This window comes from Bubalus bubalis, chromosome X, assembly GCF_019923935.1.
Source record: "Bubalus bubalis isolate 160015118507 breed Murrah chromosome X, NDDB_SH_1, whole genome shotgun sequence".
In the NCBI taxonomy this organism is placed as follows: Eukaryota; Metazoa; Chordata; class Mammalia; order Artiodactyla; family Bovidae; genus Bubalus; species Bubalus bubalis.
Window position 1 is genome coordinate 23,584,212 of NC_059181.1, and position 17,811 is coordinate 23,602,022.

The 17,811-nt window shown below is 37.0% G+C and overlaps 1 protein-coding gene across 8 annotated transcripts in view; it reads left to right on the plus strand.

The window, feature by feature from the left end:
• Positions 1 to 17,811, plus strand: part of POLA1 (DNA polymerase alpha 1, catalytic subunit) — a 300,112-nt gene that overhangs the window by 233,427 nt on the left and 48,874 nt on the right. The window contains exon 38 of one of the 8 annotated variants that reach the window (XM_044937313.2): positions 8,252 to 10,670. The exons of the other annotated variants lie outside the window; for them this stretch is intronic. Coding sequence (XP_044793248.1) covers positions 8,252 to 8,265 — 14 coding nt within the window. The 3' untranslated portion in view covers positions 8,266 to 10,670. Of the gene's footprint in view, positions 1 to 8,251; positions 10,671 to 17,811 lie in introns of those variants that run through there. 8 annotated transcript variants of the gene reach the window in all.

A 17,811-nucleotide genomic window follows, 5' to 3' on the forward strand; every position in this document is an offset into this window, starting at 1 on the left:
TGTGGGGCTTAATAGGCCTGAGAAAAGCTTTGTTACATAACTTAAAATATTTGAAAATGTCATGACAAGTGCATGGGTTTTTTTCTCCTACCTGAAAATCACATTGACAACTTTTCTATTACCTGTAAAATATTTAAAAAGGTGAGTTTACACATTTTTCATATTAGTTACCTATAAAGTGTTTATGTTGTTTGCTATTGAACATCAGCAACATTTTGTTGGTCAGTGCCAGGGCTAGAGGCAACCTCAAGGACATATAGAAACCTACAAATACTTCTGAATTTCCCATATAGGAATCACCGTGCCCTTGATTTGGTCTTAACTCTTCTGTTCTAGTCATAAGTGACTTCAGTTCTTCCATTTACAAGATAGGCTAGAATTTTTTTTTTAATGCCTTGACTTAACTTGTTATTTCTGTCTTTGAATATAAAAAACTTTATGACTGATGGAGATTTTCAAATATTAGTATCTTGTCTTTAGATGTTCAGCAACACCTTGGGCTATCTCCACAGCTTATTTTCACTGAATTAATTAAATTTATAAGAGAAAATTTATTACATAAAGTTATATATCTACATATATATAAATTAAATTTATATAAGAGAAAAAACTCCTTTAATCCATTAGTAACTAGGTTTTTGAACTTGCTTTCATGACTGGTAGCGTCTACCCCATGTTTATTTACATATCAACAATAAGTGTTTCTGTTTTACCTCCAAGGATCTTTCCTTAAAGGCCTTAAGCATTTAGAGAATTAAGTACTGTTTGATGAGTACATTGTCTGTTTCTGTCAAGTTTGTTACCTCTTTCTGGGTATCTGTATATTAGAACTCGATCCCCTTTTACTTCTTTCTGAATCCAAATTGATCCCTACTACTACTACTAAGTCACTTCAGTTGTGTCCGACTCTGTGTGACCCCTAGACGGCAGCCCACCAGGCTCCCCCGTCCCTGGGATTCTCCAGGCAAGAACACTGGAGTGGGTTGCCATTTCCTTCTCCAGTGCATGAAAGTGAAAGTGAAAGGGAAGTTGCTCAGTCGTGTCCGACTCTTCGCGACCCCATGGACTGCAGCCTACCAGGCTCCTCCATCCACGGGATTTTCAAGGCAAGAGTACTGACGTGGGGTGCCAATTGATCCCTAGATGTTCTTATATTCCTAGGGGATAGATTCCTCTTCCAGACATTTCCAAAATTCTTATCTGAAGGGCTGAATGATGAGCAGTTTTCAGAAAGCCCAGTGACTTGGAGACTTGTAGAAGTGATCTGTAAAGTCACTGGAAACTTACCCTCTGCTTTTTAGAGAACATGGAGGAGTGTATGTTGCTCTCCTGGAAAATAGGATGGAACAGAGTAATCACTTGCAAAATTCTTGCTTGGCAAAAAGGGAGAAATGTTGCTAGAATCTGTATACTCACGCTATTTAGTTATGTTTCACAAGTTTAAGAATTGGGACTTTTTTTTTTGTCATTTGCTTCTAATAAATACCTATTCAGGAGTTCAGAGCCAAAACAGCATGGAATTACTGACTTGTTTTTACATATCAGAAGGATAAAGAAAATAAAGCAAAAGAAGGGTACAAAATGGATGTCTGACAGAAAGAACTTCATTAAACGTTTCAAGATCCTTTTGCTTTCTTTATGGAGTGTTAATTAGTGTAACTATTTTCCCTTTGATCTTCTGCTTATTTATTATTCCTAAATTGCATCTTTGGAATGAAGGAATTTGGACAGAATTTACTTTGTCAGGACATTTTTGGATAAGTTAGTAGTGGTAAGTGGTGGGATAGAAATGAAAGGCTAGGTCGTGCCATGGTCCAAGAGCACAGGTTTCCTAACAAATGACATTTGATAAGCTCATACCTAAGAGGCACCTGGTACATGTAAAAATATAAATCCATGGCTCCTACACCCAGAATTTCTAGTTCAGAAGGTATGGGGTAAAATTTAAGAAAGTCCCCCCAAACAATTCTGAACACATGGTTTGGACAGGTTCTAAGTAGAAGAGATTTGAACACAGGTTGTAATCCATAGGGAACAATTGGAGAGCAAGAATATTCTTACAGTCCATAGGTGAACAGTTACAGGGGAAACTTCCGTTAAGTATAAATTAATGTAACATATAAAATTCACTTCTCACTGTATGAGTTGGAGTGAAATGCTGTCTTCTGATTAGCTATTCAAGGGAGATTTGCTGTTAAAAAGAATTGAAAATCTGTGGGATCAAGAGGGCAAATAAATTTATTCAATTTGGACCAAGGCCAGAACACCAATAGATGTTAACATCAAACGTCCTGTGAAAAATGACAGTAGTTACACACAATTATATTATTGAGAATGGAATCTAAGTATTGTCTGTCAACAAGTGCCCTGAAACTGGCGTGTAAAGTATTTACCGTAGACTCTCCTTTACTCTTGGTACCTAGCAACATTTCCTTTGCTAAGATAGTTTTACCATTTCCATTATAAAGCCCATATTTTGAGGGTTGCAACTGGATGGTGGCTTTAATCTGTGTTTGAAACTTGTCGATTTGACCTGGGGAAAAAATCACATACAAATTATTGGAAAGAGGTTTATTTTTAATGGTGAAAAGTAGCTCTTGTCAAAGCTTTTTCCTGTGCTTTGCTTTTCAAACGAAGGTTTACAGGCCATTAGTCCGTAATGTGAATTAACCCCATTTGGTATTTTTCCCTTTCCTTTAAGATGATAAGGGACTGTTTTTCAGTTTGGTGAAGTATTTACTGCATATTCACTATAAATACATAACATTTTAAAAATCTTATTTCTTTGGGGCTTGGCATTATTATTGTAACTGCTCCAGAATGTACACAGATGGCATAATAGATCCAAAAGTTTTAGAGGAACATAGTGGCAATATATGAAGTAAAAATCCACTTCCATGGTGGCAGCACATAATGGTCCCATTTGCCTGCCTCATCCCAGGGGGGCCTTGGCCTGAGTAGGGATAAGTGAACTGTTGAGGGAGACATAAATCAATTCAAATCTTTACCCAGTTGTCTAAAGTAAGCCTGCTTAAAAATAAAGGAAGAAAAAGAGTCTGACTTTTCTCAACTGAGTCTTTTTTCATTTATTCAGCAGCGATAAAAACAGTACATATGTATTTCCCATTATTTGTTGAATACCATCCTAAATATCAGAAAAACAAAGATGGTCAATGCTCCCTGCCCTAGAGGAGCTAAGAGCCCTTTGCAGACACAAAAATTCAACTGCAGCTAAGTGTGATAAACCACTGATGTGGTCAAATTGTTTTAGAAGCAAAGAAAGGGATCCACTAACTGCCTTTCTTAATAGACTTTATTTTTTAGCACAGTTGTAGGTTTACAGCAAAACTGAACAGAAGGTACAGATATTCCCCATGTACCTCCTGCCCCCACACATGCACAGCCTTCCTCATTATCAACATCACCCACCAGAGTGGGACAGTTTGCTGAACCTACATTGACACATTGTTATCACCCACAGTCCATACTTGACCTTAGGGCTCACTCGGTCATTCTGTGAGTTTACACAAATATATAATGACATGTATCCACCATTATATTAGATTGGTGCAAAATAATTACAGTTTTTGCATTGTTGAAATTTGCCATTTGATATTGGAATACGTTCTTAGTAAATGTGGTTATGTTACATACATCATTTTAATGTACATTTCTTGCTTTTTTGAGTCACTCAATTGTGTCTGACTCTTTGTGACCCTATGGACTGTAGCCTGCCAGGCTCCTCCTTCCATGGTATTTTCCAGGCAAGAATACTGGAGTGGGTTGCCCTTTCCTTCTCCAGGGGATCTTCCTGACCAAGGGATCGAACCCGGGTCTCCCACATTGCAGGTAGACTCTTTACTGTCTTAGTCACCAGGGAATCCCAATGACTTATTACTTGCTATTTATTTTGGACTATGGAAATAATGTTAGACAAAAGTAAATTTGAGCAATTTTCTTAATTTTTTAAAATGGGTTTAAATGAGTTTAAAATGGGTTGTAAAGCAGCAGAGACAACTTGCAACATCAACAAGACATTTGGCCCAGGAACTGCTAACAAACGTACAGTGCACCAGTGGTTCAAGAAGTTTTGCAAAGGAGATGAGAGCCTTGAAGATGAGGAGCATAGTGGCTGGCCATTGGAAGTTGACAATGACCAAATTGAGAGCCATCATCAAAGCTGATCCTCTTACACAAGAAGTTGCCAAAGAACTCAACGTCAACCATTCTATGGTCATTCAGCATTTAAAGTGAATGGGAAAGGTGAAAACCTTAGTAAGTTGGGTGCCTTATGAACTGACCAAAAATTTTTTAAAAATTGTTTTGAAGTTTCATCTTCTCTTATTCTACACAACAACAATCATTTCTTGATTAAATTGTGATGTGCGATAAAAAGTGGATTGCATACGACAGCTGGTGACAGCCAGCTCAGTGGTTGGACTGAGAAGAAGCTCCAAACCACTTTCCAAAGCCAAACTTGCACCAGAAAAAGGTCATGGTCACTGTTTGGTGGTTTGCTGCCCGACTGATCCACTACAGCTTTCTGAATCCTGGTGAAACCATTATATCTGAGAAGTAGGTTCAGCAAATTGGTGAGATGCACCAAAAACTGCAACGCCTGCAACTGGTATTGCTCCACAGAAAGGGCCCAGTTCTCCACAACAACACCCGACTATATGATGCACAGCTGCTTCAAAAGTTGACCAAATTTGCCTCATCGGCCATATTCATCTGACCCCTCACCAGCCAACTACCACTTTTTCAAGCATCTCGACAACTTTTTGCAGGGAAAATGCTTCCACAGCCAGCAGGAGGCAGAAAATGCTTTCCAAGAGTTTGTCAAATCCTGAAGCATGGATATTTACACTACAGGAATAAACAAAGTTATTTCTCCTTGGCAAAAATGTGTTGATTGTAATGGTTCCTATTTTGGTTAATAAAGATGTGTTCGAGTCTAGTTATAATGATTTAAGTGGGCTTCCCTGGTGGCTCAGACAGTAAAGAATTCACCTGCAATGCAAGAGGCCTGGGTTCAGTTCCTGGGTTGGGAAGATCCCCTGGAGAAGGAATGACAACCCACTCCGATATTCTTGCCTGGAGAATTCCATGGACAGAGGAGCCTGGCAGGCTAGATTCCATGGGGTTGCAAAGAGTCTGACACGATGGCATGACTAACATACATAATGATTTACAAGTCAAGGTCCAAAACCACAATTATGTTTGCATCAACCTAATAGTATCAGACACTGCCCTAAAAATCCTCTGTGCTTCTCCTAGTCACCTCTCTTCCCCCTTACCCCTTGGCAGCAGCTGGGTTTTGGTTTTTTTTTTTCTTTTTTTACTGTCTCCGTAGTTTTGCCTTTTCCAAAATGTCATGTGATTGGAATCATATAGGATGTAGCTTTTTCATATTGGCTTCTTTCACTTACTAAGATGCATTTTAAGTTTCCTCTGTCTTTTCATGACTTGGTAGCTCATTTCATTTTTAGCACTAAAAATATTCTCTTGTCTTCTAGAAAGCAAATAAATGGTTGCTGGGGGGAAGGATGGGGGTAAGGGATAATTAGGTAGTTTGGGATTGACATTGACGTGTATGCACTGCTGTATTTAAAATGAATAATCTGCAAGGACCTACAGTACAGCACAGAGAACTCTGCTCAATGTTATGTGGCAGCCTAGATGGGAGGGGGGTTTGGAGGAGAATGGATACATGTATATGTATGACTGAGTCCCTTCAACTGTTCACCTGAAACTGTCACAACATTGTTTGTTAATCATCTATACAAGACAAAATAAAAGGTATAAGAAGATATATATTCTGTTGTCTGGATGTATCACAGTTTATTTATCAATTAGCTTACTGAGGGACATCTTGGTAGCTTCCAGTTTTCAGCAATTATGCATAAAACTGGTGTAAACATAATCCATGTGCAGGTTTTTGTGTAGACATAAATTTTCAGCTCCTTTGGGTAAATACCAGGGAACAAATTGCTAGATCATACGATATTTAATTTTTTAAAAAACTGACAAACTGAATTCCAAAGTGACTGTACCATGTTATTTTCCACTGAGCAGTGAATGGGTGTTCCTGTTGCTCCACATCCTCCCCAGCATTTGGTGTTGTCGGTGTTCATATTTTGGCCATTCTAATACATGTGTTGTGGCATCTCGTTGTTGTTTTAACCACCCTTTTCCTGATGGCATATGATTTGGAGCATCTTTTCATATGCTTATTTGCCATTCATATATCTTCTTTGGTGAGATTTCTTTGGCCCAATTTTTAATTGAGTTGTTTGTTTTCTTATCTAAGAGTTCTTTGTATATTTTGGATAACTTTTTTTTTTTTTAATCACATCATTTAAAAAAATTTATTCATTTTTAACTGGATGATAATTGCTTTACAATATTGTGTTGGCTTCTGCCATACATCAACATGAATCAGCCATAGGTATACATATGTCCCCTCCCTCTTGAACCTTCCTCCCACCCCATCCCACCCCTCTAGGTTGTCACAGAGCCCCAGTTTGAGCTCCTGGTTTTTGTCAGACAGCAAATTCTTACCAGCTATCTTTTTTACATATCAAAATGTATATGTTTCAGGGCTACTCTCTCTTTTTGTTTCACCGGCTCCTAAAATACCTGGGATAAAATACCTAGGAATAAATCTACCCAAAGAAACAAAAGACCTGTATGCAGAAAACTTTAAGACCCTGATGGATAACCATCTTTTACCAAATGTGTCTCTGGCAGATATTTTACCTCAGTCTGTGGCTTATTTTTTTATTCTTTTGAACTCTAATTGCCTTTTCACTTTAATGTTTGATTTTTCCTTATTCCTAAAAGCAAAAACAGAAAAAACCACTTTCTTTGTTCCTGTTCTGTCTTACCAGATTCTTATCTCCTCTTATTCTGTGTGTCAGCTATTTGTAGTAGGATGGTATGTTAGTCTGCTGCACCTACCATAACATAAATGTATTTTCAGACTGTTCTGGAAGCTAGAAGCCTGAGATCAAGGTATCAGAAGGGTTGCTTCTTCTGAGGCCTCTGTCTTTGGCTTGTAGATGGCTATTTTCATCCTGTCTTCACATGGTCCTCCCTCTGTACCTTTCTGTGTCCCTTTTTAACTTAATTAGCCCTTTAAAGGCTGTGTTTCCAAATATTGTCACATTCTAAGGTACTGGGGGTTAGGACTTTAACCCCTCTTCGATAAGAATTTAGGGGTGAAAGAGATATGATTCAACCCATAACACATGGTCTTCTTGGTGAAATTTTTACATGTTGCATTTGTCTCTGCCAGAATAGGGACACCAGGATTTAGGACTCTGTGTTGAAGAAAGGAATTGAAGCTACAGCATAAATGTTAGCAAAAGCCTGGTGCTTTACCTGTGGACTTTTGAAAAGCGTCTGTTAGGAAGACTGATTTCTCAGTGAAGTCTCTTTAGGTCTAGAGAGACTATTGTTCAGGTCACCCCTGTTTCTTGCAGAGGGCCATGGGCAGCCTGAGGGCCACAGCCTACTGGACAGTCCCTTTCAGAGGCTGTGCTCCTTGCTTCTCTCAGTATGGTGAAATTCCCAATGACTTCCCCTCTCAAGCTTTTTTCTTACTTCCTTGCTTTGCTGTTTTTTTTCTTAAACTGTCCATTTCTTGTTACCATTGCTCTTCTTTTGTCTTTCCTTTATACATGATGGTCAAGTCTGTAGGTATTTGTTGTTTTTGTTAGTGTCACCAGAATTATGCTAACCCTGTGTAAGGTACTTTATATAGTTTCCTATCTTCCTTTCCGATGTCCAGCATGGGTCTGCACAGCAGCCCCACGAGGTAACAGTGGATCGTGCCCCATTATATTGATGAAGAAATTGAATGTAGTATAAACTTCCTTCCTTTGCGTTACCGTAGCACCCTGTGAGTGCCCTTCTCGTAGGATTTGTCCTGGATTGTTCTTTTCTCTTCCACTGAGTTCATGGAGGCAGAGGGTTGTACCCTGTTGATCTGTGCTTTGCCCATAGGGGAGCCAGCTAACTAAATATTTGTTGAAGGAATTCTTACCTCAAAATATGGCCACATAAGCACTTTGAGAACTGTGGAGCAACGAGTCCTAGGAAGCAATTCTGTCCATGAATGGATGGCAGTGTGTTGGAAAGTTCTAAAACCGCACAATAATACATCTATTGCTCACATGATTCGTGTGTGCCATAAATTAATGTCACGAAAGTTCCTTGACATTTTTGGATTTAATATCTGTCATTTCAGCTCTTTGCAAGTGAAACTGAAGTTGGTTGATGTCCTAGCTCTCATCTTGTTGATGCCAAATTTGAATTGAATCAAAAGAATGTCAAGTCACTTAACTTATGAGTGAGCCTGGGTGACTGGCCCTCAACCACACTGCCACAGAGTCCTGTTCTCTGCTCGCCATCAGCCAAATAGTTACACTCATGAAGTGGTAATGAATTTATTACATTGTGGAAAGTAGGGACCCCAAAGAGAGATAACAACTAATACTAAAAAGCTAAGGAGTCTAAAAATGTGTTTTGGGGTTTTGTGTGGGTTTTTTGCTAGAAAATAAGAATTGTATGGAAAAAATTATATGGTTTAGTGCATATAGGAATTTGGAGTTTTCTGAGGGTCTTAAGACAGCTCCCTTTTTGATGTTAAGGATTTCTACTCTAACTGCTAAAGAGAAAGCAAAAGAGTTATATCGTTGCTAGAAGTCTGAAATACAAGTAGCAAAGAGCCACTGGAGTCCTCTCTAAGCCAGTTGGCATTCTTAGAATTTACTTTGTTAAAGCCTCACAAGGCTGTGTCACACATCCTGTCTGATTCAGTTCTTATGTCACTTTTTTAAGCCCATGGGCTATTCCACTGAATTTTAGAAATGGACCTTTTCTGTGTTTTTAATAAATAATACCAGAGCACACACAAAACAATTCATACCTACCAAATACATGGAAAAGTAAAGGTAGAATTTCATTTAAGCACTAATTTGCTCATAAAATTATATTTTTCCTAATAATGAAAAACAATTTTCATTACAGAAACCGGTTTTGAAATGGGCAGCTTAAAGTACATTTTCCTTTTGTTTCATTTTCTTATGGATAAAATATGATCTGATGGGACTTCCCTGATGGTCCAGTGGTTAGGACTCTACACTTCCACTGTGGGGGACATGGGTTCCATCCCTGGTAGGAACTTGGATCCCACATGCTATGTTCTGCCACAAACAAAAAAAATCTGAGGTTTGGGGAGCGGGGCGGTCCTTTTTCTTGCCACCCCATTCCTTTCATTAGTTTAAGTGAATTTTTTTTATCAGGGGAGACACTAACATGGTAGTTTAGAACAATTTATGATTAGGGAGTGATTGTAGAAACAAAGAATTTTGATGATAGAAAAAATGGCTCATATAACCCTGAGGTTTGGGGAGGGGAGCCTCATTGTTAGACATTACATAGTTTCAATGTTTAATGACTTAGAGAAATACTAATAATATAAGGTTAAAGTCCAAAAGTAAGTAATTATTATGATTCTAATGTGTAGTTTATAAACACCATGGAAAAATTGGTAAGAAACACTAGAATTGTTTACAGCTGTTATCTGTGGGTGGATTATGGATAATTTTTATTTTCTCCTTTATATAAGATGGACATGTACTGCTTTTGTAACAAGAAGCAAATTATAAGAGTGGAAATTTTACAAAGAAATGTTTTATTCAACTTGAAATAATGATTCCAATAATTTAGCAGTTGAGAGAAAAAATAACATACCGACGAACCCAGGTCAGCTTTTTTCTCCCTGCATCATTTTCCACATCAATTCTAACACCTTGTTACTCAGAGTGTGATCAGTATAGCAGTAGCATAGGCATCACATGGGAATTTGTTAGAAATGCAAAATATCAGGTCCTCCCCAAACCTCCTGCACCAGTATCTACATTTTAACAAGATTCCCAGGTGACTCCTGGGCGTATTAAATGTTGAGAAGCACTGATTTAAGACATTCTCCCCTCTTAGTAACTAAAGCCTACTTCCATTCTATTCATCCATTGATTGGGAGCATCCTTTTGGCAAAACTTTAAAATGACAAATGGGCAGAATATAGAAGGCCTAGCCAGGTTTGAGGTGGAATTAGTATGACAGCCTTGTCTTCTGAAGTATATTCTGTAATTAAGCTTAAAATTGTAGTAGCCTTAGCAGACCTAGGAGAGTGAGGAAAAGCAGGAAATCATGAGTTCTTCCACTTTTTTCCTTCTTAACTAAATGGAACAGGGAGAAGTAAATTAAGGTTTTTCAAATCTTAGTTTCAAAATGGCTTTCAGCTTCTCAAGATGAGTGGCTTATAAAAGAGAAAACTGGAATGTAGCTCTATAGCCACTTCTTACAAGGGCCACTTTGTATATGCCCAGAGTACAGTCTCCCCCAGTCACCACATTCTGGGCCTCATGACAACCTTGATTCAGCATGCTTGTAAAGATTTCAAGGTATTGAACTAGAATTTTTTCAAGTGAAACCAAGATTGTATTTCTTAATTTTGGTATTACAAAATTTATTTTGGAATTTTCCTTACTGTTACTGACTTTCCTGTTCTATTTTTATCCTCAATACAAGAATGACAAAGTTGATGTTTTTCTGTGGCAGACTGGAGCTCCTTCATACTGCTTTGCTCTTCTCTCTGAATACTGCCAGTTTTGTTTTTGTTTCGTTGTTTAAAGACAACTTTACAGTGTGACAGAAGAAAAACTACATTTTCCAGGAAATTGTCACCATAGTTGCTTTGCCAATAGTGGAGATGTCTTTGTATATTTTATGTCATCCTCTTTAAGATAGCGAAAGTTGTATATGACAAAGTTGCTGTGTATTTGGACAACAAACTTCTGGATTCTAATAGCATGCCTTTTCTCTAAGCCCACTGTAAATATGCACTCAAGTTTTGCACTTTTATGTAAAAATGAGCTCACAAGCATGATGTGATTACAAATGTGTTACGAGTTTTATACAATCTTTTCCTAGTATGTCCTTTCAGTGGGCAAGTTCTTTGTCCCTTTTGACAAGTATAGCAGCATATAAGCAAGGGCATTATCTAGGTGATGGTGCTATGGTTGATGGTCTTCATTTGCAAAACATACTGTCATTTTTCAAGTGTTTGAAAGTGGGAAAAACCTAAGATTTGTTTCATGTACTTTAAATATATATACTTCTATCACCAATGAGGAAAAAATATTAAACCATTTTCAAGCAGTTAGACGATAATGTGAGCTAATCACTTTATTTTGAAGAAAAGTATTTTTAAACAGATGAGCTAGTGAATTTACTTTTAAAATGTATTGTGCTTACACAGTAGATGGTTTTATTTCCATGATGTTTTTTACTACATAATTATACATCTTAATTACGTAATTACTATCATAATTATTATGTAATTGCATGTACTTCCACTAATTACAAAATCAGGAAGTGTAATTATCTAGTAAAAACTTTATGATATTTCATGCACTAAAAATTACTTAAAAGGCTATTCCAGTGGTCTACTGGGAGACTTTCCATGGTGAGTCCTGACTTTAGGTAGAACTTGAACTCAAAGGCCAGGAGGACAGTTACAGACAGACCAACACTAAACTGAGTATTGCAATCTAGGTAAGATGGCCCTTGTTCCTTATGAATTAAAGCCAGGGAGCAGTTGCATTTCTTTGTGTTTATGGAATTGTGATAAGAATAGTATCTTATATTTGAGGTAGCATCACAAAAACTATCAATAAAAAAGGCAATTCTTAGGAAACCGTTGGTTAATAGAATTGACAATCAAGGCATTAAGGTTATAAAACAGCCAGGCCCTCTATGATTCTGTAATGTGAATGACTTATTTAGCTAACTCAGTCTTTAAAATAATAATAACAATATTATTATTGTTATTTAAAATTGTTTCTTTTGTTTAAAGAGGGCTTCCATCACCACCACTTCCCCCCATTTGTGTTTATATTTACCAAGTTGGGAGCAAAGATATCAAAAAAGCATAATCCTTTTCTACTATTACTTGATGTCAAAAGGAGCTTTTGAGACATAAACATACACGCATAAACATGTAACATCAGACCCTAAATAAAGACAGAAGGTTTAATTCAATAAAGCTCTGATGTCTTTACCATTCAAAGCGACATACAAATTGCACAGTGAAACAATAGTCATGACAGCAAATTAGATATGACATCTAAATTATACTACAAAGAGAAATCTCAGAACCATTTTTGGTCTGTAGGAGTCTATTTTAGCCCAGGTTTAAAACCCAGTCTGGAGACTGCTTTATTGTCTAAGTAGGGTAATGTTGTAGAAGACTAATTGGAGGTTGGTTGAATTAATTGCAGATTAATTAGGAGAAAAAGGCTTATAATACTCATGGCAGAGAAGAGAGTAGATCCTTTAACTATCAAGATGGAATGTACTCTAAGTTTCAGGAATAGTGAATTATTGATATTTGTATAACATCTATAGTAATCTGTTATAATGTGACCTAAATAAAGCACTTGGGTTAGATATAGTTAAACTAAATTTTCTTCCTCTCAAAATTAGTGCTTTTTTGCTAGAAATGTATTGAATCAGCCATTTAAAATGTATAACACTACTTCTTTTAAAAATGCAGTTTTAAATATTAAAAGGTCTGTAGTCTTAAAAGCATATGGCATTCCCTTTGTTGTTTTTATTGTTCTTAAATCTTTCTAAAGAAGCACCCTTTGTGGTTTTACAAGCTATTGACTTTATGACTTTTTTTAATACCAACTAAAATTTGTAATAAATGTGACTTTAAACAAAAAAAGTCAGTGAAATATATCCAAACACCAGTCTCATTTGCTTCAAGCAAATTAGAGGATTTAAAGTCATCCAGAATTGTTTCACGCTCTCAGAGATATTTGGGATTTAAACAGGTTCATTCTGACTCTGGTATTTTTCTCTAGTAGTTCGGGATTATTTTTAAATTGTATATTCTTTTCCTCTTGGGAATCTTGCTCATTTACTTGGCCCAGAATTGAATGTCTCCATCATTTCTTATTTGCCTTATCTCTGTGGTGATAGCATTTCTTCTCAGAAGTGTTTCTGTTCCTTTTATGTTTATGAGAGACAGCACTTGCCTTTCGTGCATCTTCTTAATTTTTTTTTTTTTTTTTTACCAATTGCATGTGCCATATCAGAATAGCCTCTAATGGTTAAAAGTGAAGTGTTTTTGCTTGGCCCCCACCTTTCTGACTACAGTACAGATTTAATTTTTAACCTGACTTAATATTTAAACCAACTGGGGTTTTTTGTGTGTTTGGTTTTCATTTGCTTTGCTTTCTTGCTTTTCACAAAAACTGACTTTGTTTTCATTATCATCTGTAATTCTTTAAGTTTTCCATAACTGTCTAAGGGCTTCAACTGTGACTTTTAAAGTTTACTTGTGTCCCTGTGATATCTTCAGTCACTCAGTAGCCCCAGGCCCAAATGTGGTATTGTTTTGCATGTGATTAGTCAGCATCCATTTATTATGTTATGCTGCACTGTCATGTCCATATAATAAATACAAACTCGCGTATACAAAGAAGACCCATCATCAGTTTGATACAGTCTTAGAGTAATTCTTTTTATAGTTGTCATGAATTTATTTAGGCCCATTGGCATTCTCTTACCTTGTGGCCAGCAGGACAGTAACTAGACAGAATTAGTAGTCTGTCATTGAGTTCAAATAAGTTAACATTGATTGCACTCTCCCCCGTGTAAGTGCCCTGGGAAACCTATTCGCCGTAGTACCATCCTTTAGAGCTTTAAGGCTTAAATCAGCTATGCTCACAAAAAGATAGGTTTACAGACCAATTTAGATACTGACATACTTTTCTTGTTTTAAGAAATTATTATAAAAGCCAACTCCATAAGTAAGATCACCAAAGCAGGTTTGTAAGTCTGGTTTTTCTGTTTCTCCTTGCTTCACACTCCATCCCACCAAAATTCATTCCATGAGTATTTGTTGAGTCTCTGCCTTGTGTGATATGTAAAGGACCCAGGTACAACTAAGACCTTGCTCCTGTTTTAGAGGTTATAATACTTCTGATCATTTTCTTATTCAAGCATTCGCCCTCTAAGTGCCTACTTTTTTTAAGGACTTTATATTTTATGGAGAACATTAGCATCCATTTTCTTCTACATTACCTATTAGATAAAGTAACATTTTTCAGATGAAAAAATAACCTGAAAGAGATGAAATGACTCTCCTGAGGCAGCAAAGCTGCAGGGTGTGAGAGTCCAGCCTTCTTTGCACTCTCACGCTTCCCTACTCAAGGTAGGGAAACTTTGACCTGAAAGCGAAGGCAGAGGGGCTGGCGTGAAGTGCTGCAGGCTGTCCCACATTTAGCTCCAGGAAGGATTCCCAGTGGAGATGGAACCTGAATTGGGCCTTCAAGAGCAGATGAGATTTCAATAGGCCAGGTGCTGGCATGTAGTTTGGGACTTAAGTTTTGTCTTTCCCTCTATTCTTTAAGTGCTCTATTGCTGATCTAGCTTTTTATAAATTAAAGAACCTCAGTTGACAAATGCATGATGATTTTTAAAACACATTTGAATTGGAGGTTTAGTCAAAAAGAACTTATTAAGAGGCTGTTCTATGTGGAGCTTAAAACCCAAGACTGGAAGCTGGAAAGCTGTTTGCTCTTCACTCCCCACTGTAACCAGTGGTGCTGTTTTGAAAGAAGTTGACTCCATCCTGCAAGATTCATCTGTCAGACGTGTATCAAAGTGTTTTCCTATCTTAAATAATTTAGCTTACATATAATAATGTAAGTATTTTGACATGAAAACGTTACGTACTGTGATATATTCACTTACCTTAAAACAGACATCGTTAACTTTAAAAGAAAGAAGTATGGCAAGACAAAACAAAACAGAAATCAGAAATAGGACTTTAAAAAGATGAGTGACAGATGGAATTAGGGTGGGGTTTTTTTTGCAATTAGTTTTATGTAAAAGATAAAAATAAAATCCTATTAGCATTATGACCAGAGAACGTAAAAGTGTTTTTCTTGAAGCACGATTAATTTTTTAACTATCATCATTATGAAAGTTTAGACATACATAGGACCTGTTTTATGTAGTAAATGTTTTTTCCTAAAATTATTCCTGTGTTTTATTGGTATGTTATATATTATCTTACAAAAAAATAGATGCTGAAAAGTCAGTGAAATCCAAGATAAAAGAGAGGGTCTGAACTAAGCCTGTCTTCAGGAAATTATCCAGCAGAGCACACAGTGGTCTCTCTTAGTAAAGACTTTATCACTTTTAACAAGTGTGCCACAGTAAATTTATTAGTATGCTACAAAGAAATTTTCAAAATAATTAAGACTAAACTACACTTGTCAAAATAAATGAATGAAATACAATTTTGAATCATCTTTCTTCACTTATTGCTCATTTGCATAATTCAGTAACTTACACAGGAATCTTTCAGTTATTGGTGTGAATTAGCAAGGTTCTGCTATTCCTTGCTGTACAGGCGGGAATTATGCTACCATGTAATTAGCTATTCCAGGCATGGACTAACGGGAAATACCAAAGGGCACAGCAAAATCTAAAGAGACAAGGCAGGGAATCTAAAGACAAGAGACAATCAAAGACACCCAACAAACTCAAGCTGGTAGACCACAGGGAATTTTGAATGAAGCCTCTTAATTTATTTTGAGAATAAGAAATCAGTAGTATGAGAGAAATCTCAACAAGATTAGCTGACTAAGCCTACTTAAAAAAAATATCTCTATAGTGCATGGTGCGCCAGGTTAACCACTCCTGTTTGTTAGTCTGTATACAGCTCAACAAATAGCCGGCAAAGCCTTTCATGGGTATATAGTGGCTTTCCATTGAGGTTTTCACTCTTTGAAGGGGGTCGTTTATACCAATGAGATCTGTAGATGCAAATTGCTTTCCCTATATGTGAGGGGTCATTCCTTTCACAGCAGACTTGCTCATCTCTTTTACAGAGGTTTTGTTATTTTTCTACTGCTCCCAAAGGAATGATGGGAATCATGCCCCCCACAACCCCCATCTAACTTAGCATCCAAATCTTTTCCTTCCAGCTCTGTGAAACTTTTGTGTGCTGATCTTTGAAAACAAAACAAGCTGTTGGCAGCAACCCTTAGCCCTGAATCAAGAAACTTTTTTTCCTTCTTTCAACCTGAAATAGCATCTTTAGATTTGTCCCCTCTCTCACCTAATTCTAAGAAGATTTCTTCCTCATTGCAGCAGTGTCACTGTAACATGCTAGGACATGTGGGAAATTCTTGAAAGCAATGTCCTGAAAATGTCATTTTTAGTTTGGCTCCCAAATGATATAAGCTCATTGGAACTAGAAGAGCAGAGACGTGAAGGGATCTGTTTAAGGGTTAGCTATGGAAACCTAACTTCTGATCCCATTCTGATCTGAAGTGGAGGAAAAGATAATATTTGTCTTTTGCCTAAGCTTTTAAAGAATCATACAGGGACTTCGCTGCTGGTCCAGTGGTTAACTCTCTCAGCTCCCAAAGCAGGGGCCCAGGTTCGATCCCTGGTCAGGAAACTAGATCCCACATGCTGCAACTAAGACCTGGTGCAGCCAAATAAATGAATAAATATTAAAAAAAAAAAAAGAATCATACAAACAATCATAGGTTTTAGCCTGTAGTGTTCAGGAGCCTTAGGGAGAAGGATTTCAGGCACACTGTGGGAGCAGTCTGTAAATATTTGTTGTTTGTTCCTTCCTTCTGCTAGAGTTGTTTTTTTTTTTTTTATTTACTGTTTGTTATTGTTTTTAATATAAATTTATTTATTTTAATTGGAGGCTAATTAGTTTACAATATTGTATTGGTTTTGCCATACATCAGTAGTTTTTTGAGCACCAACGGCACTGACCTAGGCTCCTGAAAAATAGTATTAAAAGTCTACTTTCTGAAGCGAGAATGTCCAATTCAAGTTTTGACTTCTGCTTCTTCCTAGATAAGTAACTTTGGGTCATGTAACCTACCCTGTGTGTATCCTTTGTACAGCCCAGAGAAAAATAGTGCCTGCCTTGTAAGGTTCATGTTAAATGGATGATACAGAAACAGAGTGATATCTAAAATGCATAGAATAGGGCTAGGCACATAGTAAACATGCAATGAATTTCACTTGGTTTTATTATTTCTGAGAATAACACTTGATCCAAACCACTGTGATAGTACTTATTATTACTATTATTCATTCCATCTGAATTGATTTCTGAAGCCTCTCGGTGACCATGGTTTTTTGCATTTGTATCCCCAGCTTCTGGCACAATACCAGATGTGTTTTAAATGGTCCATTCTTAATTGTTAGATGATTGCAGTATGAAAAATACATGTTTCTACTCTCAAGGAGCTTAAAATCAATTGTGATAACTGTCATATACTTCTCACTATCAGTACTAATGGGAGGGGTTGAAACATGAATAATCCACAAGTCATTTCCATGTTGTTCACATATTTCCCTTATCAGTAATAACTGTTGTCTGTTTTCTAGGGAGGGTAAAAAAATAGTTGTACTTGTGTGTAGAAATGTGGCCAAAACAAGTTCCTTAATCGTATACTTTAGCACGTTACTTCTTAACAACTGAGATGTATCTTTTACACCTTTTAAAATGACAGGTGTCCAGATGCCACCAACAAACATCTGGTTCAGTAGGTTTGAGATGGGGCCCCAGTGACTATGTATTTTAAAAAGCCCCACAGAGACTCTGATGCACATCTGTAGTATTGAGAATCTCAGAGTTAGTTAAACTCTTCAGACTTTAATACTGCTTCTTGTCAAATAGGTATCAAG